A 22,414-nucleotide genomic window follows, 5' to 3' on the forward strand; every position below is an offset into this window, starting at 1 on the left:
TTTTATACTATAGATATAAAAGAAAAACTTAAGATCTTTTATTATATACTTATATAGAGCTTAGATATTCCTGAGGTAGTAATACCTAGGTAAAAAGGTATATACCTAAGATTTATACCTAGTTGTTCGCATTGTGGCTGTGCGGGGTGTGCAAGAGTCGGCGCTGCGTCAGCTCTCTTCAAACCCCTCCTTACCTTAGCTGGTCGGTGGCTACATAGAGCTACGTAGCTACTCTATTGCATTTGCCGTCGACGCGCGGATATCCGACTTCCTCGCACAAGCATCAACCCTTCCAAGAAGTCACATTACCGGTATCTCCCAGCATGAACGTCCTCAAGCTACAGAGGTATGTGAAGCTCTCCCCGTCGTCAGACCGTCTCTAACGGATCCCCAGGAAGTATCCTCAGTTCCAGCAGAACGAGATCTTTCAGCTCTCCGACGCCTTCCAGCGGCTAGACGTTGAGGACCGAGGCTACCTCGACGAAGCAACTGCCATCAAGGCCACCCAGCAGAGCGAAAACCAGCCATATGATGTTGTTCGACAAGCCCTCAAAGAAGTTGACCTGGATTCTTCGCGACGAGTGGAACTGGAGGACTATGTCGGCGTGAGTTGTGCCATACCTCACTTTGCGCGCTTTCTAACGTTGGGTAGCTTATCGCCAAGCTGCGCGCCGGGTCGCTTGCCCAAAAGCGCCTCTCTACAGGCCCTGGCCCGGCACAGCCTGGGCCCGGACCCGTCCAAGGTCATGCATCCAAGGGCAGCGTGAGCGGCAAGATCCAAGTGCAAGGATCCAATGCGAACACTACACACACAATCAACGAAGATGAGAGGACCGAATTCACACGCCACATCAATGCGGTATTGGCTGGTGACCCGGACATTGGGAGCCGGCTCCCGTTCCCGACGGACACGTTCGAGATGTTTGATGAGTGTAAAGACGGATTGGTCCTTGCGAAGCTCATTAACGATAGTGTTCCCGACACGATCGATGAGCGAGTGCTGAACATGCCAGGACGGAAAACCAAAACTCTCAACGCCTTCCAGATGAGCGAGAACAACAATATCGTCATCGAGTCATGCAAGGGTATTGGCTGCTCTGTTGTCAACATCGGAGCTGGGGACATCATTGAAGTTCGCGAGCATTTGATTTTGGGTCTCATTTGGCAAATCATTCGACGAGGTCTGCTGGGCAAAATTGATATCAAGCTGCACCCTGAGCTCTACCGGCTGCTGGAAGAAGACGAAACTCTGGAACAGTTTTTGCGATTGCCCCCTGAGCAGATCCTACTGCGCTGGTTCAACTATCACCTGAAAGCCGCCAATTGGCCTCGAAGGTTCGTATACACCCATTCCCTTCTGCAGCAAAGTATTGGCCAAAGCTCACTCTTCACTTAGGGTCACGAACTTCTCCAGCGACGTGAAGGACAGCGAAAACTACGCCGTCCTGCTCGCACAGATAGGAGCCGAATACGGCTGCACGCGGGCTCCTTTACAAACCAGGGATCCTTTGCAGAGAGCTGAAGAGGTCCTGCAAGAAGCGGATAAGCTTGGGTGCCGCAAGTTTCTAACTCCCTCATCGTTGGTTGCAGGTAATCCGAAGCTGAACTTGGCATTCGTCGCCAACCTGTTCAACAACCATCCCGCACTTGATCCAATCACGGAGGAGGAGAAGCTGCAAGTTGAAGATTTCGATGCAGAGGGAGAACGCGAGGCAAGAGTCTTTACTCTGTGGCTCAACAGCCTGGACGTGCAGCCAGCTGTCGTGTCCTTCTTTGATGACCTGAGAGACGGATCAGTCCTTCTACAAGCCTACGACAAGGTTATCAAGGGGTCTGTGAACTGGCGCCACGTCAACAAAGCTCCCGCACATGGAGGCGAGATGCTCAGATTCAAGGCCGTTGAAAACACGAACTATGCCATAGAGCTCGGCAAGCAGAATGGATTCTCCCTTGTGGGCATCCAAGGTGCAGATATCACTGATGGCCAGAGGACTCTGACGCTTGGGCTGGTATGGCAACTCATGCGAAAAGACATCACTCTGACATTGTCCTCGTTGGCTCAAAATCTCGGGAAGAGAGAGATTACCGACGCTGAAATGGTCAGGTGGGCCAACGATATGTCGAAGAGAGGCGGCCGCAATTCTTCCATCCGATCCTTCAAGGACCCGGCGATCGGCTCCGGCGTCTTCCTGTTGGATGTACTGAATGGCATGAAGAGCAGCTACGTGGATTATGACCTCGTGACGCCTGGTCGAACGGAAGAAGAGGCATATATGAATGCGAAGCTGAGCATCAGCATCGCCCGCAAGCTTGGTGCGACCATATGGCTTGTCCCGGAGGACATCTGCCAAGTTCGCAGTCGCTTGGTGACTACTTTCATCGGTAAGTTGATATCGTTCATGGGCTGAGGCCTGCTGGTATCTGATCGTGTGGTTGCTAATGCACGTGTTACAGGATCTCTGATGGCGGCTCATGGCAAGGCGTAGCTTTGTTTGCTAGTTCAGTGGAGGTGCTCAATAAAAGATGATGTTAATTACCACTAAATATTAATCCAAAATTACAAGTATATTATCTTCAAGAGGACAGCTTCACGTCCGTGATGGAATTGAGAAGTCTGGGAAGGTAATCAGTCAGTACGGATTGAACACGTCTCGGTGTCGTAGGGGGCTTCCTTACTGTAGATTACGGTCTCTCATCTCTCGGTCCAGCGTGTCAACTTGCTTGGCAGTCAACCTCACCTTGCTGAGCTATTCGAGATGATGATTAGCCAGACGAAAACCCTCAAGGCGCGTGGGGAATAGAAGGAAAATGGGATAGGCTGATGTTTGCAAGGGGCTCTCGCACCAAAGCTAGTGCCGTGGAAGAGTGGTCGTTCTCCTCCTCACCTTCGGCTGCGTCACCTGCCCCACTGGCGTGGACTGCGCTGTTCGACTTGTACAAGGCGGCCTGAGCCTGTCGTGATGTTAGTGTGAGAGGGGGGACAAAGAGGGTACAGAGTTAGAATGACGTGGATAGGGCTCCCTACCTCGGCTTCCGCCAGCTCGGCATCCTTGATCTTCAGTTGCGCCAGCAGCTGCTCGTATCTGTCGTCCGCGTCCTCGAGCTTCTTCAGGAGCTGCTGGGCGCTCATCTCCGATTCCTTCACCTTCTTGTTGGCCTCCTCCAACAGAGACGTCATGCTGTCATTCAAGTCGTTGTAATCCGCCTGAGCCGTCTTCTCCTTGATCTGCGACTGCATCCTCAAGTCTTCCAACTCCTTGGACGTGTTTTCATAGATTTCCCTTGCAGCGGTGTACTTTTCCTCCATGCGGTGGAAGTCGTCCCTGGCCGTCTTCAACTCGGCCTGACACGCCTGCAGATCCGCTTTGGCAGCGGCCAGCGAATCCTGAAACGTCTTGGTGGTTGCAGCAAGTTCAGCCCTCAGGTTGTTGATGGCTGCTGCATCAGGTCTCTTGACGGCATCCAGCTCGGCCAGTGCGGTCATGCGTTCCACCTTTTCCAGAGCAAGTTGTTGGCCGACGTCATCCGCTTCTGCCTGGACAGCAACCATCTGCTCTTGTGCCGCCCTCAAAGAGGCTTCAAGGGCTGCGTTCGTGTCAGCCTGCAGCGACAATTGCTCTTCCAGGCTCGCGCTCTTGGCCTTGGAATCCTCCAGGGCGGCCTCCAGCTGCTTGTGCGCGGCCGTCAGGTCGTCCAACTGCTGCTTCAACCGGAGCCCTTCCTCCTTCAACGCATTCGTAGCCTCCGTATGCGCAGCGGTGAGCTTCTCGATCTCGGCCGCATGCGTTGCCTGCAGTTCTCCCTTGAAAGACTCGAGTTCCTCCCGGCTAGCGGATTTGGTGCTCTCCAGCTGGGTCGCTGCCTCTTCGAGTTCCTTCCGCAGCGCGGCCAATTCTGACGCATGCTGGTTGGCGATTGCTGCCGCATGTGATTCATGCGTGGCAACCAGTTGTTGTCTTTCCTCTTCGTGTACTCTCTTGAGGTCCTCCATCAACTTTTCATGTGAAGTTTGAAGAGTCTTGGAATATTCAGCGGACGAGGCTTCACCATCTGCCAGCGCAAGGCGCAGTTTCTCATCGTATTGAGACTTGATAGAGTCAAGCTCCTTGGCATGGGCACCCAAGGCTTCCGACGTAGCGGCTGTCAGCTCTTGAGCGTGAATGCTTCTGATGCTGGCCAGCTGTTCCTCGTGTTCCGATTCCTTGGTCTTGAGTGCGTTGATCGCCAGAAGTCGGGCCTCTTCGGACTCTGCCAAGGCCTTTGTATGCTTTTCCGAGTCTTCGGCCACAGAGGTCTGCAATTCGGTATGCTGCTTTTCCAATTCCTCGAAACGGCGCTTGAAGAATGCATCGCCGCGGAGACTTTCGATTTCGTTTTCGTAGTCTTGCGAAACCTGCTTCAAGCGCTCGTCGTGCATTGCCTTCAGACCAGAAACCTCCTCATCCTTGGCAGACAAGGTAGCCTTCAAGTCCGCGATTGTGCCCTGCAGCTCAGTTTCCGCTTTGCGAGCCGACTCCAGCTCCGTATCTCGCTGAGCCAAGTCACCCTGAATCTTCGTCGTCAATGCCTTGTCACTCTCCGCGTTGGCCTCGGCATTCTTGATAGCTTCCTCCGATGCTGCAAGCCGAGCTTTGAAGTCGAGGATCTCATTCTCCAGGTCGGAAATCTTGCTGGTCAGCGCGTCACGCTCAGACTTGACTGACTGGATGATCGATTCCAGTTCGTTCTTGGAAGCAGTCAACTCATCGACTTGCTGTTGGAGGCTTTGAACGGTGGCCTCCAGTGTAGATTGCAGATCCGCAGCTGCTGTATCTGACTCTGATTGATCGGAAGCGGAGGCTTGAAGCTTCTCAACCTGGGCAGCGTAGTCACGGATGGTCTGCTCGTACTGTTCCTCGGTAGCCTTGAGCTTCTCCTGACTTTCGAGCCTCAAGCTTTCGAGCTCTTTCTGCAGTGAATCGAGAGCCTCTCCGCCTTGCTCTTTGCCTCGAACGGCCTCGGCGAGCTCCGCGTCCACGGCCCGAAGCTTCTCGGCTTTCTCCAGCAGCTGAGCTTCTAGGTCGCGTATGATGGCATCGTAATCTGTTTTCGGACCTTCCGGGGCATCCTGCTGCTCAGTTTTGGAATCGTCGTCGGTTTGGCTATCGCCCTCCAGTTTGTGCCGAAGTTCAGCCACCGTGGTTTCAAAAGATGTCAGCTCGACTTTGAGGGATTCAATCTCCTTGTCTTTGTCGGCCAGCTTGGACGTCAATTCGTCGAGGACCTTGGGACTGTCGATGTGCGCCTCGGATCGAACCGAGGTTCGTGTGGATGGACGTGAGGCCGAAGTCACTACGCTTGGTGCGGATGGTCTCTTGCGCGCATCGGCGGCGGCATTGGACGAGACAGTCCCTCGAGTCAAGCCTGCTGCCCTAGTCGCGGATGCCGAGTCGGAGGTGCCCGGTTTGGCCCGCTGGGTAACTGACTTCGGGCTGCCCGCACCAACACCCACAGTAGACCGACGGGCCGTCACAGCGCTGGCTGAAGCCCCGGTCTTCTTGTCTGCCCCGACTCCCGCCGAGCCAGTGACTATGGCACTCTCCCTCCGCGCCGATCTTGCAGCTGGTTTCTGGTCGTCATCCGCCGCACCGACGCTGGGAGCGCTTCGATGCCCTATGTTGGACGTCGAAGCGGTGGATCGATGTACAGAGGTAGACGAACGTGTGGGTTTGTTCACATTGGCGGAAGTTCGCGCGCCGGTACCCACAGAGGTCCGGGCCACAGTCGAAGTGGCGGTCGCGCCGGCATAACGAGCAGAAGCCCTTCCAGCCGAGGCTTGGGTAGAGCCAGTAGCTTTCTCGCCAGTAGCTTTCTCGCCGGCAGCCTTCTCGCCGGCAGCTTTCTCGCCAGCAGCTTTCTCGCCAGCTTGCGGCTCAGGCCCTTCAGCGGCTCGTTCCTTGGCAGGGGCGGCGCCTCCGTCGACAGGTTGAGCGACGCTTGCCATCTCGCCCTCGGACATCGCGGTATGAGTATGTATTCGCTGCGCAACTTGTCAGCACAGCCCGGGCAAGGCACGACCGGCGGCACACAGACCTACCTTGGGAACAAGCGCCTCGTTGATGGTATGTTGAGTCGTCTATACGGTCATAACATGCGTGATCGTGGTCGCGTGAAAGTAACTCAAACGAGCCTGTCCTAAAGCTTGCGATCTACAACAAAGAACGCGCTCGCGTCTTCAGAATCGTTCGGGTCGCGAGAAGGAGAGGAAGAAGGAGAGGACGAAGAAGAAGAAGAAGGATAAGAAGAAGAAAAAAACACGAACCGGCAACGTCGAATCAGCGCCTACATGCATGCACATACCGATATTATATACCTATGTGAGCTTGGGGAGAGCAGTAAAAGGGGCATGAGCTAGCCCCACCGTCTCCCCGCCAGCCCCCCCTCCAGGATAAATCTGCAGAGAGCGCGTGTTCACCGATAGATATCACAGGAGCTAAGGCACGAGATGCCCACATGCAGTACCTACTCCGTACGGGCCTCAGCTGTTACTTGTCCTGGACTGCTGCGGTCGGTACTGCTGCTAGGGACGTAAGACGTTTGCTAAGGATCACTCAGTCGCCGAGATGGACGGCTACCTGATGCTACGGGTTTCTCATTGATTGCCAATCGACCACATGTTAGTCCCGCCTGCTTGCCATGTGCCTGTATGTATGTAGTCTAACGCGGATAGAGCAGCTTACCATCCGACAGGAGAGTGTCGACCAAGGTGGTAGTAGTAGGTACAGCTTCGTACTTCTACCTTGAGGTCCTTGGAAGACAACTCAGCACAGCAGTCCGAGGTACCTACGGTAGTACTACTTACCTGATAATGACTGCAGTTATTCGCTTTGGGTAGTTTGATGGCACCTCGAGCACGGACTGCTAATGCTGGTCGATAAGGTATGTAGTAAGGTGATGGCGTATGCAGAGGCAAACACCACTTTTGTGAGGATACCTTAGATTCCTTGTTGAGACGTAGCTCCAGAGTTAGAGGATTGCTTTGAGACGAATTGAACCGAGATGACCAGAACCTCAATGCAAATGGCAATACGCTGTGCCATAAGATCCTCCAAAACTCTACACCCTCCGTAGGCATGTCGGATAGTCGAGCTTGAATATGGGTTTCTGTGATGGTCCTTTGCAGGCAAAGCGGTTCTCATCAGAAGACGGAGACAGCAGAGCGATCAAGTGCACACAGTGAGGCAATACGAGCACCACTGCAAGCCGCCTGTGATTTGATACGTGTGCGCATATTACACACTCATGGTGCGGATTTCTGATGTCCCGGATGAGTAAGGCTACCCTGTTGCTCATCTTCTCATGACTAATTGCCCCACCAGCTGACTGTTGCGCGCAGGCAAACTCCAACAATTGTCCGTTTTGCTGGGGCAGACACCTGCTTACCTTGGCTCAAACTCCCCTCGGCCATGCTCCAATAACAAGCGGCAGGCAATCTCCTGACGCTTCTTGGTTCCCTCTCTGGCCCCTCTGGCCAGCCAGTCTGCATACATTCCGCGTCTCAGATGAGGAGCAACCGGGCGCATCGCCAACAAGCGGCGCAAGACACGACGTGCGTCTGCTCGGCTGGGCTCGCTATCGCCTAGGCCCCGTCCGTTCTACTACTCTGCACTCGTGCTCTCTGATTCGTACTACGACCACATCTTCTGAAATTACCACGCCGTCACACCTCCGTACCGACCTACCGTGCCTTGACAGGGTGTCCCGTCCCTTATATCTTCATATTTATCTCCCGCTCCACGAGTCGTCGCCGAAGCCATCCATCCGACGCTTCTTGCCCTCTTGCCCTCCGAGTTCCTTATCCTCTTATCTCGTGCTCCTGCCTAGCTCGCTCGTGCTTGCCCTCCTGATGGCGTAGTTTGGGCATGGCAGAACAAAGCACGGCAACCGACCACGAAGTGCGACTTCCCGCGGCATCTCCCTCGCCCACTGCCTCGACTGCTGTATCCGCCGCTGCGAGGCCTGTAACGGCCACTGTCCAAAGGTATGAATCATCCTGGAGCCTGAAGCCTGAAGCCTGAAGCCTGGAGCTCAGTTGCCCGGCCAGTGCAGCCACTCGGACTGCTCGACCTCGCACTGATCAAATGACATCAAAGTTGGATCGAATTTGACGCAGGCCCTCCGCTACCCTCCCAACAGCACTTGATATCCGTCTTGCGAAGCTCTGCCTAGCCCTACTGAACCTTTACTCTCTCCCTCTGCCTCTGCCTCTGCCTTCGCACAATCCAGCCCGGCCCAGTGCTGCCACACCACCTACCTACCTTACCTTACCTGCCTTGGGTAGTGCCGTGGCGGACGAGGTACTTCCTCTGCACGCCAGAGCCTCCATCCAAAGACCTCACCACGCCTTGTCACCTTACCCTCGCATACCCAGACCAGCCGCTGGTGCCTCATTCACTCACTGGCCTTGGTCCCTTCACGCACGACAAGCGCCGCTTCCACGCCTCCTAAGCACCTGACCGCGCTACCGGCGTCTCTGCTATCTACCGTTGGAGCAGGATTCCCGACTCGTCCCCTCTCCCGCTACTCCTTCCATCCCCATCTTCTCCCTCCCTGCCTGCATCTTGAGCACGAGCAAGCAGTCTCCTCGGCAAGTTTCTCATGTCTCCCAGATTAACTAGATCTTCTGCCCGCCAAGCAGCGAGCCAGGCGGCTCGAGCTCCTGCTGCACCATCTGCCTCTGCCGCAGCCTTGCCAGAGCCCTCGCCTTCAACTGCTCCCCCGACGTCGCTGTCCCGGAAGCGAAAAGTTTCGAGCGCCGAGAAGAGCCTTGCGACTGGACCACAACCTAGCTCTTCGGTTCGACGGTCCAAGAGACAGAAGATTCCTGAAGCTGCTGTACCACCATCAGAACCCATAGAAACCCCGTCCCGCTCAACCGTGCCGCGAAATCGGAGGCTTCTAGTGGATATGGATGGCACTGAGTTAGTCAGAAGCTCATTTCCCTCGGGGCCGGCGCTAATGTTTGCGAGCAGGGCACCTGCTATAGCTACCGCTATGGAGACATCCCCCAGTCACGTTGGTGGCAGCCGAAGATCAGCTCGAAGCAAGCGAGCCTCTACTCAGTCTCAAGGTCCGTATTTACATCTCAGCCCACACACCGGTTTTGCCTTTCCCGAAGCGGGAGAGAGAGTCCTTGCTGACTGATTGATTGCCGTACAAAAGCTACCGCCACCTCAATGCCTCCTGGTCGAACTTCGCAGCCATTCGCAGGCAATCTCTCCGATGAAGATGCTACTATGAGCGGCATGGGCGAAAATAAAGAGGAGGACGCCTCGCTGCCGCCGCGGAAGGAAGATGCTGGGCCTAAGAAGGGCAAAGTCGACGGTCACGCAGAAGAAGATGACGATAGTAGAGGCGGCCGCGCGACCTCCATCGAGCACTCTTCATTCAACGACGACGATGAGGATGACGAGGATGAGCATGACGATGACGAAGTGGACGAGAACGAAGACGACGAAGACGAAGACGAAGACGAAGACGACGAAGACGAAGACGACGACGAGAACGACGATGATCCCTTTGGGGCATACGGGGGCCCAGGAGACCACGATTCCAGCCTTTCTAGTACTCTGCGAGCGTTAACCGGCATGATGACCGGGCTGTCGAGTCGACTTCGGGAGCTCCTGGGCAGTCTGCGTAGTGATGATTCGTCAACCCAGGTGGTAGCCCTACAAGAGCTGTCCGAGATTTTCTTAGTGTCCAATGAAGATAATCTGTCGGGCCACTTTTCCCCCGACGCGTTCGTCAAGGAGCTCGTTCAGCTCATGACCAAGGAAGAGAGCCCGGAGATTATGCTCCTGGCCTGTCGCTGCCTTGCCAATCTTATGGAGGCTCTGCCGGCGAGCATTGCAAACGTTGTATACGGGAACGCCGTCCCGGTTCTCTGCCAGAAGCTGCTAGAGATATCCTTTATAGACCTGGCCGAACAAGCTCTTAGCACGCTCGAGAAGATCTCAACCGAGTACCCTTCCAGCATTGTCCGCGAAGGGGGACTCACGGCGTGTTTATCTTACCTTGACTTCTTTGCGACCAGCACTCAGCGAACAGCTGTTACGACTGCGGCCAACTGCTGCCGGAACATCCCCGACGACTCGTTCCCCGTCGTCAAGGACGTCATGCCAACCCTTCTCAATGTGTTGAACAGTAACGATCAACGAGTTGTCGAACAAGCCTCCCTGTGCGTTTCGGGCATCGTCGAAAGCTTCAAATACCATCCATCAAAGCTCGAAGAGCTGATCAGCGTTGACCTGCTGCGAGCCATCTTGCGCCTTCTAGTCCCCGGGACTACCAATCTCATTGGCCCCAATATACACACCCAGTTTCTCCGTGTGCTTGCCTTCACTGCTAGGGCGAGCCCCCGACTTTCCTCCGAGCTTTTCAAGTTGAACGTCGTCGAGACGCTCTATCAAATCCTGACGGGCGTCTCTCCCCCGACAGGCACGGAAGACGTGGCGTCTAAACTGGACAGCGTGGTTGTGATGCAGGCACTCATTCATCGACCTCGCGAGCAGATTGTGGAGGCCCTCAACGTTATATGCGAGCTACTGCCTGGCTTACCTCGCAATGTGGGAGTTGCAGGAGGAGACTTTATGGAATTGCACGATGCGATTGAGCCGACTACACCGTCCTCTTTGGGTGGCAGATGCAACCCATCTCACAACGACCGTCGACTCGAGCTTTTGGAGGACTGCAAGGACCAAGTCCGCCGCTTCGTCCTCATCATATTTCCAACCTTGACCGACGCCTTCTCCAGCACAATCAACCTCAACGTCCGTCAGAAAGTCTTGACCGCCCAGATAAAGATGCTCTCCAATCTGGACGAGGGTCTGCTCGCGGAGGCACTGGCGCCAGTGCCCTATGCATCCTTTCTGGCGTCGATTTTGTCGCAAGAGGACCATCCTTCCCTGGTGATTTTAGGCCTTCAAGCGACGGAGCTGCTTCTTACACGCCTTGGTAGCGTATATCGGTATCAGCTCTATCGCGAGGGCGTGATACTTGAGATTCAAAAACTCGCCAGGGGCGATGGGCAGCCTAGCACAAAGGATCATTGTTCCAAGCCGAAGAATGCATCTCAAAGACCGAGCTTGCACGATATGGGCGGGGGCAGCACACCATCATCAGGACACGACTCTGACGACCATGGCAATGAAGATGAAGAGGTTGAGGATGAAGCCGACGCCACCGCTGCTCATGAGCACCACTCTTCTGGCGGCGGGGACGACGAAGACGTCGATAATGAGCTCAATGCTAGTGACGCATCACCTGCTAGTTCCCGTGGCTCGTCAATGTCCTTGGATGCCGCATCTCTTCCCTACGTGTCCAATATCCAATTGATGAAGTCTCGCATCGTCACTATCGCCAAAAGGTTCTTGGATGTCCACGAGAAGGACGGTCGCAGTCAGGACATGCGAACGAGGGCCACGCAGATTCTCGACACTCTATCCCACCTGGCAGAGGAGCTCGAGGCCTTCTATTTGACACGCACGTCGAAGTCCTACTCTCCGGAAACGGGACGAATGCTTTTTTCCAAGCTGTCGTCTTACTTTGATGTCGACATTCTGGAAAGCATCACCAGCGCAGAGCTTTTGGCTTCTGGCCTAGTGAGAGTCCTGCTCGCAGTCTTTAGCAATCCAGATGAAGCGCTGGCGCATTCTGCCCAAGCAAGCTTTCTAGAGGTGTTTATGAGCCCTGCGATGAAGTCGAGACCCCGAACAGGCGCTATCGAGTCTCAAGCAACGCCGTTCAGTGTCTTGATACACAAGTTACAAGATCTGCTCAGTAGGTCAGAGCATTTCGAAGTCATTACCGTTCATCAAAACAGCTTTGAGGGGAGCCGCAGCAGTCCGGCGTCTATGCTGGGCAAGCAGCTCAAACTTCGGCTCGTCGCGGACGATGAAGCCTCGATCCCGCGACCCTACCGAAACATCATGGTTTCCATCCACGCAATTGCCACCTTCAAGTCTCTTGATGACTACTTGCGCCCTCGAATTAGCTTGGCAGAACGACCAAGGATATCACGGGGAGATGGACTTTCTAGGACCCTCGCGGCCATAGCTAGCTCCGGCTTGTCTCAAAACGCCGCGGCAGGCACTGGTTCAACTGGGTCCTCCGTTGTGCCTGGTTCCACGCAACAATCAACGTTGCCGCCCGCAGCTGCGTCTTCCGGCTCTCGATATCCCGGGGTTGCCAACGATAAACCGTCTCCGCTTGCCGGGCCTTCTCATGAAAAGGCATCTCTCCGACGCTCTTCCAGGCTCTTGAGGTCACCGTCAGATGCACCAACCCCTCCGACTCGCCCTCCCGATGATGACAGCGCATTGCAGCGCACCCTGGAGTGTGCCGACGAGAAACAGCTCACCGATGACGAAGACGATGCTGCTGGTGACGGCGGTGCCTTGGATGCGATTGTAGGTGAGCTCGACGAAGACATAGGGGGAAAAGCAGAGGCGGAGACGTCCGCTGTCAACCTGGAAGTTGCCGCCGAGGATTCTCCTGCGAGACGGAGAGAGGGCGAGAGCAGAGTCGCAACCCCAACCGGGGCCAATCTTTTACACAGTCATGATCGAGTACTGTATAGAGGCAATGCTTCGGCAACACCTCACTCTTCATCGCGACAGCCTTCCTACTCCTCTATACTCCAGTCTGTTCCTCAAGATTGGCACATTGAGTTCACTCTTGATGATAAGGTTATTCCTAACGAGACAACCATTTATCGCGCTGTCCACATGTCGACGTCGTCTGCGAATGACCATAGCAATAAAAACATATGGTCCTCCACGCATCCCATCAAGTTCCGAAGGGTCGCTGGGCAGCCTCCTGCAGAGACCAAGACAATCAACCTGAATGTCGAGCCTGATGCAGAAGGGGGAAAGGGAATCCCGGCTTCCTTAGCGAAGCATCCAATAACTGCATCCATCTTGCAGCTGCTCAACATCCTGCACGAGCTCAATGCGAATATTGAAGATGTTTTGGTTGAGAACAGGAACAGCATCGTTGGCCTGCGCGTCGAGCCGCTGTCCCAGTTTGTGAACACAAAGCTCACGGCCAAGCTCAACCGCCAACTAGAGGAGCCGCTGATTGTGGCAAGCAGCTGCTTGCCAAGCTGGTCCGAAGACTTAGCACGCCTTTACCCCTTCTTATTCCCCTTTGAGACCCGTCACCTCTTTCTACAGTCGACATCGTTTGGATATGCTCGATCGATGGCTCGCTGGCAGAATGCGCATTCGACGGATGATAACCGGCGGGATCGCTCCAATGAACGGCCGTTCTTGGGCCGGCTCCAACGGCAAAAAGTTCGCATTTCCCGACTCAAGATTCTGGAGTCGGCCCTGAAAGTGATGGACCTCTATGGTGCGTCTCAAAGTATACTGGAGGTGGAGTACTTTGAGGAGGTTGGCACCGGCTTGGGCCCGACGCTCGAATTCTACTCTACAGTTTCGAAGGAATTTTCTAAGAAGAAGCTCAAGCTTTGGCGTGAAGTCGACTCTGCTGGGTCGGACGAGTTCGTGACGGGACAAACGGGCCTATTCCCGCGCCCCCTCAGCCCTGAGGAGACGACAACGCCGAATGGAGAGCGCATTCTTCACCTGTTCAAGGCACTGGGCAAGTTTGTAGCTCGGTCCATGATTGACTCGCGCATCATCGACATACACTTCAACCCCATCTTTTTCAGGATTGGAGATGCTTCTTTGACCGGCGTCAAGCCATCCTTGGGAGCAGTCAAGATTGTTGACCCCGTTCTCGCTCGCTCTCTGATCACAATCAAGAAGTTTGTGCTGGCCAAGAAGGAAATTGACGAGGATCCAGCCCGCACGCCAGCACAGAAAGTGGCTGATACCGAGAGAATCATGGTTGACAATATGAGGCTGGAGGATCTCTGCCTCGATTTTACCTTACCAGGCTATCCCGAGATCGAGCTCCTGGAGCATGGCTCTCTGAAGCGAGTGACCATTGAGAATGTTGATGTTTATCTGGAAAAGGTCATCGACATGACTCTGGGAAGTGGCGTCAAACGTCAGATTGATGCGTTCCGTGCCGGATTCTCACAGGTGTTCCCTTACACGGCACTGAAAGCTTTCACGCCAGATGAGCTAGTCTCCTTGTTCGGCCGAGTGGAAGAGGACTGGAGTCTCGAGAGTGAGTATCTGCCAATGCTGAGTATCGCTGAATGGAAGTGCTGACTTGAAATCGATGTAGCTCTCATGGATTCGATCAAGGCTGACCACGGCTACAATATGGACAGCCGGAGCGTGAAGAACTTGCTGCAGACCATGAGCGAACTAGACGCCAAACAACGACGGGACTTCCTACAGTTTACTACCGGCAGCCCAAAGCTTCCAATTGGCGGCAAGTATCTCCGCAAGCATCTCGGTCTACCGAACATGAGCTGACTGTACATTAGGTTTCAAAAGTCTAACTCCGATGTTTACCGTCGTCTGTAAACCTAGCGAACCTCCGTACACCTCCGACGCCTACCTTCCGAGCGTCATGACGTGCGTGAACTATCTGAAGCTCCCGGATTATAGTACCATGGAAGTCCTTAAAAGGCAACTGTATACTGCGATCAGGGAAGGGCAGGGAGCCTTTCACCTGTCGTGAGCTTATGAGGGAGTCCCGAAGCAGGGACCTGATGAGGCCTGATGCAGCGGATACGTATCAGGGAGCGTAATTACATACTAGTAGTAGGGGGTGGACGTGCGACTCTTATCATTACCCATGTATGAAATTCCAAAGGAAGGGTGTTGCAAAATGTAGAAAGAAGAGAGGCTACTTACATGAGAACACAAGCCAATACCTCTCCGTGCCGATTGCGTGACTTGCACATTCTTTTCATAGCGAACAAGCTTATTTCCACGTTAGGGGACTTTACATAAAGAGCTGCCGATATGGTGATACTCGTTAATCGGGACTCTGAAATGGTACTATACAACAACGCTTTGCAGGACAGCCTTGAAATACAGGCCGCCGTTTCTAGTTTCACAGACAGCGCCGAATCATGCAGATTCCACCGCGATGATGCGATCGCCAAAGCCTGGTACAGTAAAGTAAAGCAACAGTATATACACTTTGCAGGAAAATCTAAAGTGAAACAAGGCTATCGAGTCTCGCGTCCACACGAGATGCTGTATTGGTTCTGTTCTGTCTTCTTCTTCCCCCTTACAAGGTTAAAAAGCAAGGGGAGGAAGTCAGGGCGGGTGGGAACAAAATGGTGGCAGATAAAAACTCTGGATGAAATGTGCAGGACTGCCTGAATGGGCACGTCCATCCTTGTGCCCGTCGAGTCTCGAGGCTCTGTAGGAAGCTATGGCAGATCATCGCTGACCAGACTGTCAGAGAGCATCTGGCTTTTGGTCAGGAGGGGAGATGAACCAAGGGCGGCGACATCATTGGCTGGGACGGTAGTTGCAGAGCTGCCGTGGTCTTCAAAGAATAAGCTGCTCGGCGGGTCTTCGTCCCGAGGACTCGTTTGATTCTCGGGATAGGTCGCCGGCTGTGGGGAGGTGACGGGGATACGGAGCCCTTCATTGTCATCGTGAGATTTGGGCGAGCGACTGTCCTGTGTTTCCGCATCGTTGCTGTTTTCTCCATCTCCATCTTCATGGTTGTCAAGGCCCCGTCTTTGCGATCCTCCACGGGCAAGGGTTGCGCATCTTAGATTCCACAGAAGCTGTCCCACTATAGCCGGGGGTAGATAGATATATCGCCGGACCTGGCCAGTCACCCAGCCCTCTTCTCGCATGTCGTGCTCCTCGACAGGGTTATTGAGCTCATACACCTGTCCGACGTTGTATTCCCAGTCAAGAAGGCCGCGGGGCGTGCCGGGCTGCACGCAGGCCATGTAGCGCAGAGTTTCGTGGTCGAACAGCCAGAAGCGCCGGACCTCTTCGGGCACTCGATAGGTTAGACGGAGGGTCGTCTCGGAGCCATCAACGATCGACTCGAGTACACTGGGGGGCGTGGGGAGGAGTATATCCGTGCGCGCAGATACTGGAGTAAATGACTGGAGGATGTGAAGGGGTACGCGCTGAGATTCAGGGGCCTGGTCTTGCCACACTTGGCTTTGACTAGACTCAGCCTGAAGCTGGGATGAAAATGCGGCCCTTGAGAATGGCGGAGTCGATGGGAGATGCGATGCGGTTTCCGTTGGTGTTGGTAGACACTCGGTGGCCTCTGTGGGTGGCAGAGCCGGTTTGCTGATAGTGGCGTTCCCGGACGAAGCGAGTACCGACGGGCGTGATGTTGATGTCCGTAGCTGATAGTTTGCCGCATCCTGTCCATCTTTCTGGGAATACTCGAGAGAAGCAAGCTCCTCTAGGGCAAGCTGAGTTTCGTGACCCGTCGCAAAAGTATCTTCGTGTAGCTCTAGCCCATCATCCTGCAGCTCCAGATCCTCATCTTCTTCGTCAGAATCCGGAATCTCCCTGTTGTCGGCATACTTCGCCAACGGCAATGTGCCGTTTGCCTGGGACGACTGCTCTGGCGTCTTCCGACCCTCTGAATATCGACTCCAGTGAGCACGACGCCGCGGTGACGCTTTGGCTGCGTCTATTGGTCGTATTCTTCCCCTACGGCAGGGAGAAAGTGCAACATCCGTTCCTTGTATGGGTCGAAGTTGTGGTGAGGAAGCTTCAACCGATATTACGTCGTCGGGGATGCTGCCGTCTAGCGGCCAGTAGGAATCTTGAATGACCGGCGATGTCCCTCTCACAGGCCCTTGCATCGACCGTCTGATCGATTCTCGAGGCTGCTCCTCCAACTCGGCTTCGGGCCTTCGCTGGGGGCCACCTGGCATATCATCATCATCACAGGCCGTCCCGTCAGACGCACCCTCCTTGTCGTCGTCATCATCATCATCATCATCCATAAGCGGAGCCTCGTCGCTGAATGACGAGACAAAAGCCATCTGCGTCAGTGTCTGCTGCTTCAGCGACGCCCTTTCTCGCTTTTGGATTCCATTGCCCTGCCCCCGAACTCTGCTGCGTCTGAGGGGAAACCGGACCTGCTTGGCCGGGGCGCTCGAGCGGTAGGTTCGGCCTTGCCGAGCAGCATCGCTTGATTCTCGTTTTGAGGGCATTTATAATCGCCAATATATCAAGCGTGAGTGAGTCACGGCCATTCACCGGCAGCGTACAGCAACCAGGGAGGAAGGCGAAGAAGGGAACAAGTAGGACCAAAAGCCAAGTAGAGGCTCATGCATGAACGTCAATGAACGGGTGCTTCCAGGCTAAGTGCTGTGAGGGGCATATCCAGGCGAAAGGCAGAGCTGGCTTTCCGGTGCCTTGCGGAAGTTGGCACAGGCATTAGAGATGACTGAGTAAAGAGGCGTCGTTGAGCAGAGCAGAGCAGAGCAGCTTGCAAACGAGTTTCCAGGCTATGGTGCCATGAGGTGAAGAAGCCGACTGTTTCTATAAGACGAAAGGGAAAAAAGAAAAAGAAATTTCAGGGAATTACCCATGCACGAACAGAGAGGAAACAGTCGAAAGAATAAGGGATAGGAGAAAGTAAAGGTTTTGAAAAGACGGTTATAGCATCATCGCCATGACAGGAGCAGGCAAGGCGGAGGTACCTTATGCTTTGATGAGTAGGTATTACTAGCCAGTGTCTCAGTACCCGCCGCGCCACGGTTCGACGTGCATGCGGCAAGTCTCTTGCACTTTTCATTTCAATCCGGGCTTCTTTCTACCTTATTTCGTACGCATCGAGACCCACTCGAGGACGCGTGACGCTGAGCTGCTCAACCTCTGCGCTTGGAGGCATCGCGATATCATGTTCCCTGTTATCTCCTATGCAGACGGTAATGGTCATCATCCTCATACTTATTCGCCTTTGTCGAGGCCGCCATCCACTGCTAGGTAGCCCGAATGCTGTGTGTATCTCAAGGTAGCGTGAGCTTTTTATATTAGGCTATCTATACGACCTGTTTTTGCTCCTTCTATATATACCCATTTGCTTCATATTTACAAGACATTTTACATGCTACAGATGAGGCAGAAATTAAAACCATACAAAGCAAAAAGTAAATGAAGAGGGTAAAGGCGCAAACGAAGAAGACAGAGAGAGAGGGACCTTGGAAGAAAACAATAGACGGCAGTTTGCCGGCATCATCCAAGTCCGATATACTCTCTCCTTATAAGCTTCGACTCTCCTCGGTCGGTTTTAAATCTGTCAGGAAATCACGCGTGACTTCGAAACTCAGCCAGCTCGACGCCATGCTGGGAGCCACTTTGAGGAGGTTGGGGACGATGCCCTTGTACAGCCCTTTGACGCCTTCTTGGAGGACGATGACACGAACTGCATCCGATATGGACTTGTACTGGTAGCCCATGCCTGACATGGTGTTGATCTGGAAACGCCGTCGTAGTACGTCACTGGGCAGACATTGTGAATTAGCCCTGACATCAGGCATACTGCTTGTCCTGCAGGGAGCGAAGGGAGCCTGATGGGAGAGGGAGAATACAAAGGGGAGGCATTGATGCTCTACTCACAATGGATATGTGCAGGTCTGGGCCACCGCGCCTGAAATGGCGCCCGCCAACAGCTTGCGAAGAGCACTAGGGTTCTTGTCGCCTTCCGGCGTGAATGCCTGGCGAATTGATTCATACACCATGAAGTTGAGTCCAACCTGTCAACCAGTCAGCCAGCGTGCTCTTGCATCCATGGCAATACTTGGGAGGGGGGCCTGGGGGGGTTTGAAAAATGTATGGGACATACGTAGGGAGCCACACCGGCCACAGTTGGGACGATGCCGCGGTATAAAGCCGACCAACCACCTTCTGTCCTGTACATTGACATAAGAGTCGCCCACATTCCTGGCAGCTTGTCTGGCCTTGCGCCGAGCTCTGCAAAACTCGCTGACTGGATGGACAGACGTGTTCGGACAATGTCGAGAGGGTAGGTAAAGACGACGGATGTGATTCCCGCAAGCCCACCGCACACAAGACGGGCAAAGGGCGACAGATCAGTTCCTAGATAGGGCTCGAAGATGTTCTGGCCATGCAGTTAGCCCGGCTGTGTAGAGGTGCGATTGGACTGCCGCCATTGCTCCCGCCCAGGGAAAGACATACCCTCTTGTAGAAGTTGTAGCTGCTGAACTGAACAGCAGAATAGGGAACAATGCGGATGCAGTTTGTTCCGTTTCCTCGCATGAATCCCCTCCAGCCCTCTTCCTTCCACATTTTGGCGAGGGCATGCCCGACGGACATCTTGTAGGCGTCTCGCCCAGCGCTCTGGATCTGCATCAAGATCTTGAGTCTTTCCAATGGTGATACCACTGTCCGGGAGACAGCGCCAGCTACTCCTCCACCGCAGAAGGCCGCAACCACTGGCTGAGATAATGTTTCCCGTATCTGGATGGACCAATTGCCGCCGGGGGAAGGCTTCAACGCGTCTGGTATTGTCTAGAAGAGTCAATTAGCAGGCGAAGGCCCGTGTTGCGGCGGCGGTCGGTTGCAAAGGGGGACTGCGTACGGCTGACATGATGGCGGGAGACTCAGTCGAGTCTTGTATGGCGCTTAGATGTCTATTCTAAGTAATTTTCAACTCTCAAGGTACGGAGGCCGCTGTTGAATTGCGAAGGCGACGAAAAGCATTGGCTGATGACCGCTCGGTGTCCGGGGGGAGCTGCGTCAAGCTATCCTTGCAGAGTATGCAATCGATGCCGGCGAGGATGGTAAAGGAGCGACTCGGGGATCAAAGAAGCAAGTAGCATGCTCGAGAGGTAGAAGCGTCGGACTGCTGCGGCTTCTAATGACGATGCATTGGGGAAGCAGGATGGCGGTTTGGTCGCAGAAGGTGTCGTTCTGGGGGTCGCTTCTTCTTCTCTCGCTTGCGTAAAGATGGATGGCGGCGGTGCAATTGGAACGGCGCAGCAACAGGGAGGGGAACGAGAAACAACAAAGCGGCAGAAACGGCCCCTTTCCAAGCCCTCGCGTGCGTAAAAGTAAAGTCTGAAGGTGAGCAAACAATTATGGCGAAAGGAGGAATCACAAAGCCGGGCTATTCTTCTGTCGGCGCTTGTGGTGCCTTGACTTTCGGGTTATCGTCGGCGCTTGGTCTTCCTTTGCTTATGGGTAATCCGTCTGTGACGGCGTCCAATTCGAGCTTGAGCAGGACTATAAAGGAAGGGATAGGAGAATTCGCCAATTAGAGCAGAGACAAATCTATAATACTGCTCTATACTCCGTGCATCAGTACTTCAATGCTCTGCCGCGGTAATAACGAGTGGGAGACATGTCCCACCAATCAACTAGTGGTTTTCTACGAAGCTGCATCCCGTTGGAACAAGACCCTCGGGTTTATTGGGCTTAGAAACGCCCGAAGCAACAGTTGCTCGCAGAACAATAGGATCAGTTTCAATAACTTGTCACCGTACATGAGCATTGTCAAAATACTACCTAGTAGTAGTATCTTGCCAATTAGATGCAGGCCCCTACCCCGTAGGTCAGGCAATTGTAGTCTAAATTATACCTGATAGCAATACGTAGGATTACCATTTCGTACCAGCATCGTCTGCATCCAGCTCTTCAAGCTGCAACGACAAATACGCGTCTTTGAGTGCTTATCGATAGCGTCGCTGAACCGCGTGCTAAGTACCTACCGTGCATCTACTAACTACCTAGTAGTAGTAGGTACCTTAGGTGGCTACGCCAATACGCCTACGGGGACAGAGCAAACTCAAGCCCTTCAAGGTTCGTACAGCTACTACTACCTTATTATATCACCATCTGCGCCAGTGCGCGACAGGTTCAACTCGCCTCATTTCTCTCCTCTACGCATAACAATCGCCTGCCCTCCTTCTCGCCTCCCTGCATCGCACCCCAACCCATCGAATTCCCGCCTTCTGCCGGCGATCAAAGCCGACGTATTGGACGCGATGTCGCTCAAGCGCAGTGTCTCCGTCGACACCTTGAACTCGGATACGAAGAGGCCCAGATTCGCGTCGCGAGAAAGTCAAGGCACGGGCGAGCAGCAACCCGGGACGACCCAAGCTCGGACAGAAGAGGATGCCTTCCCAGATTGGGTAGACGAAGCGGTGCCTTCTCTCACCCCGACAGTGCATCATTTTGCCCGCTCCGGCATCCAGCGGTCCATTGCTTTGGTGCTGGCGCATGATGGGTTTCAATCAGCAACTCCAGAGGCGCTCGAGAGCTTCACAGGGCTGGTCGAGCAGTGTACGTCTCCTATCGCTTCCTCTTGCGAATCAGGGTTTCCTCAGCTAAACTCATTCGATCTCCACTAGACATGAGCTCCATCATGGGAGAAGTCAAACGGCTCGCAATAGCCTCCCGTCGCGAGCATCCGATACCGACAGACTATGAAACAATGTTAAAATACCACAATATCTCAGTATCGTCCCTCAAACCGCACGTCAAGAACCGACTCTACAATTTAGACGCGACGGACCGCAGCCTTGTGGCCACAACCGCCGACGACACCTTCACCTCGCTCCCTCTCCTCGGCCCAGAGCTCAGTGGCCAGCCGGACAAGGAGAGCAAGCCGTATATACCCTCCTCCTTCCCCGGCTTTCCGAGCACACACACCTACAAGTTCACGCCGCAAGACGATAGGAGGACGCGAGAGGCCAAGCAGATCAGAGAGGACGCGGCCAAGAGTGCGCAGCTGGGCGAGGATGCGTTGCGGAGACTAGTGCGCGCTTCCAAGATGCGCAAGCAAAAGGAGGTCAAGTCGCTGGTCGAACGTGACAGCCATGGCAAAGAGCGCTTTCGACTGTGGGAGTCGACCATGAAGCGCTTCATGGGCGGAGACCGCTTCCGAGAGCACGCCGACAAGGTGGACATTGCGGACCACAGCATGATTGTCAATGCCGACGCCAGATTTGCCCGGAGAGAAGTATCTCGCCTGGGGAAGAAGTCCAGCGCTTCATAGTACATAAGACCTGGCATTTGCAGGAGCCGAATGGGGGGAATTGACAACGCGCAATAAGAAGATTTGGTACGGGATGTTCTGCTAGTCATTTCATTATATGATGCCCGCAGTGCTTAAGCACGTCAGTTCATTTCGTCATCAATTCGTGAAAAGGCTCGTGACATGCACATGGAGGAGGCGTCTTAAAGATGCGTTCACTTCTCAATCATATGGCCCAGCAGCGTTGAACAGTATGAAATTTTGATATTCCCTTTCCCTTTATGCTTGGTAGAAACAGGAGCAAAGAACCTTCTTCTCCATTAGAAGTGAATTGTGTCCAGTACCCTTTTTTTCAGTAGTATTTCTGTAGCCAGCAATTCTTAACCCTCTGCCAGGCCACGTGCACAAGCACAGTTGCCCCCTATCTCAAAAGTGACGACTCGAGCAAGAGGCTAACTAATGTGACGCCCTGTTTTTCCTACCCCGTCCCAAGCCATGCTCCCCCTTCCGT

The 22,414-nt window shown here is 54.1% G+C and overlaps 5 protein-coding genes across 5 annotated transcripts; 2 read left to right on the plus strand and 3 right to left on the minus strand.

Annotated features, from left to right (window-relative positions):
• Positions 1-323: 323 nt before the first annotated feature.
• On the plus strand, positions 324-2,486 carry CCMA1212_010598 (Fimbrin; the record flags this gene model as incomplete). Its single annotated transcript, XM_073707635.1, has 5 exons — positions 324-346; positions 395-605; positions 653-1,335; positions 1,397-2,382; positions 2,455-2,486. The coding sequence occupies 5 exons, from the start codon at positions 324-326 to the stop codon at positions 2,484-2,486; spliced, it is 1,935 nt and encodes a 644-aa protein (XP_073553838.1).
• An 88-nt stretch (positions 2,487-2,574) lies between these two features.
• CCMA1212_010599 (uncharacterized protein) lies at positions 2,575-5,998 on the minus strand (the record flags this gene model as incomplete). Its single annotated transcript, XM_073707636.1, has 4 exons — positions 2,575-2,614; positions 2,677-2,747; positions 2,845-2,952; positions 3,026-5,998. The coding sequence occupies 4 exons, from the start codon at positions 5,996-5,998 to the stop codon at positions 2,575-2,577; spliced, it is 3,192 nt and encodes a 1,063-aa protein (XP_073553837.1).
• A 9,342-nt stretch (positions 5,999-15,340) lies between these two features.
• Positions 15,341-17,113, minus strand: CCMA1212_010601 (uncharacterized protein; the record flags this gene model as incomplete). The annotated part of the gene is made up of 1 exon (XM_073707637.1): positions 15,341-17,113. One exon carries the CDS (start codon positions 17,111-17,113, stop codon positions 15,341-15,343), a length of 1,773 nt encoding a protein of 590 aa, XP_073553855.1.
• Positions 17,114-18,166: 1,053 nt separating this feature from the next.
• On the minus strand, positions 18,167-19,515 carry CCMA1212_010602 (putative mitochondrial carrier; the record flags this gene model as incomplete). Its single annotated transcript, XM_073707638.1, has 5 exons — positions 18,167-18,407; positions 18,525-18,661; positions 18,751-19,026; positions 19,104-19,436; positions 19,507-19,515. 5 exons carry the CDS (start codon positions 19,513-19,515, stop codon positions 18,167-18,169), a joined length of 996 nt encoding a protein of 331 aa, XP_073553854.1.
• A 1,396-nt stretch (positions 19,516-20,911) lies between these two features.
• On the plus strand, positions 20,912-21,924 carry CCMA1212_010603 (uncharacterized protein; the record flags this gene model as incomplete). The annotated part of the gene is made up of 2 exons (XM_073707639.1): positions 20,912-21,209; positions 21,278-21,924. 2 exons carry the CDS (start codon positions 20,912-20,914, stop codon positions 21,922-21,924), a joined length of 945 nt encoding a protein of 314 aa, XP_073553853.1.
• Positions 21,925-22,414: the final 490 nt, after the last annotated feature.

This window comes from Trichoderma ghanense (genome assembly GCF_004382785.1).
Source record: "Trichoderma ghanense strain CCMA-1212 chromosome Unknown scaffold_28, whole genome shotgun sequence".
Lineage (NCBI taxonomy): Eukaryota > Fungi > Ascomycota > Sordariomycetes > Hypocreales > Hypocreaceae > Trichoderma > Trichoderma ghanense.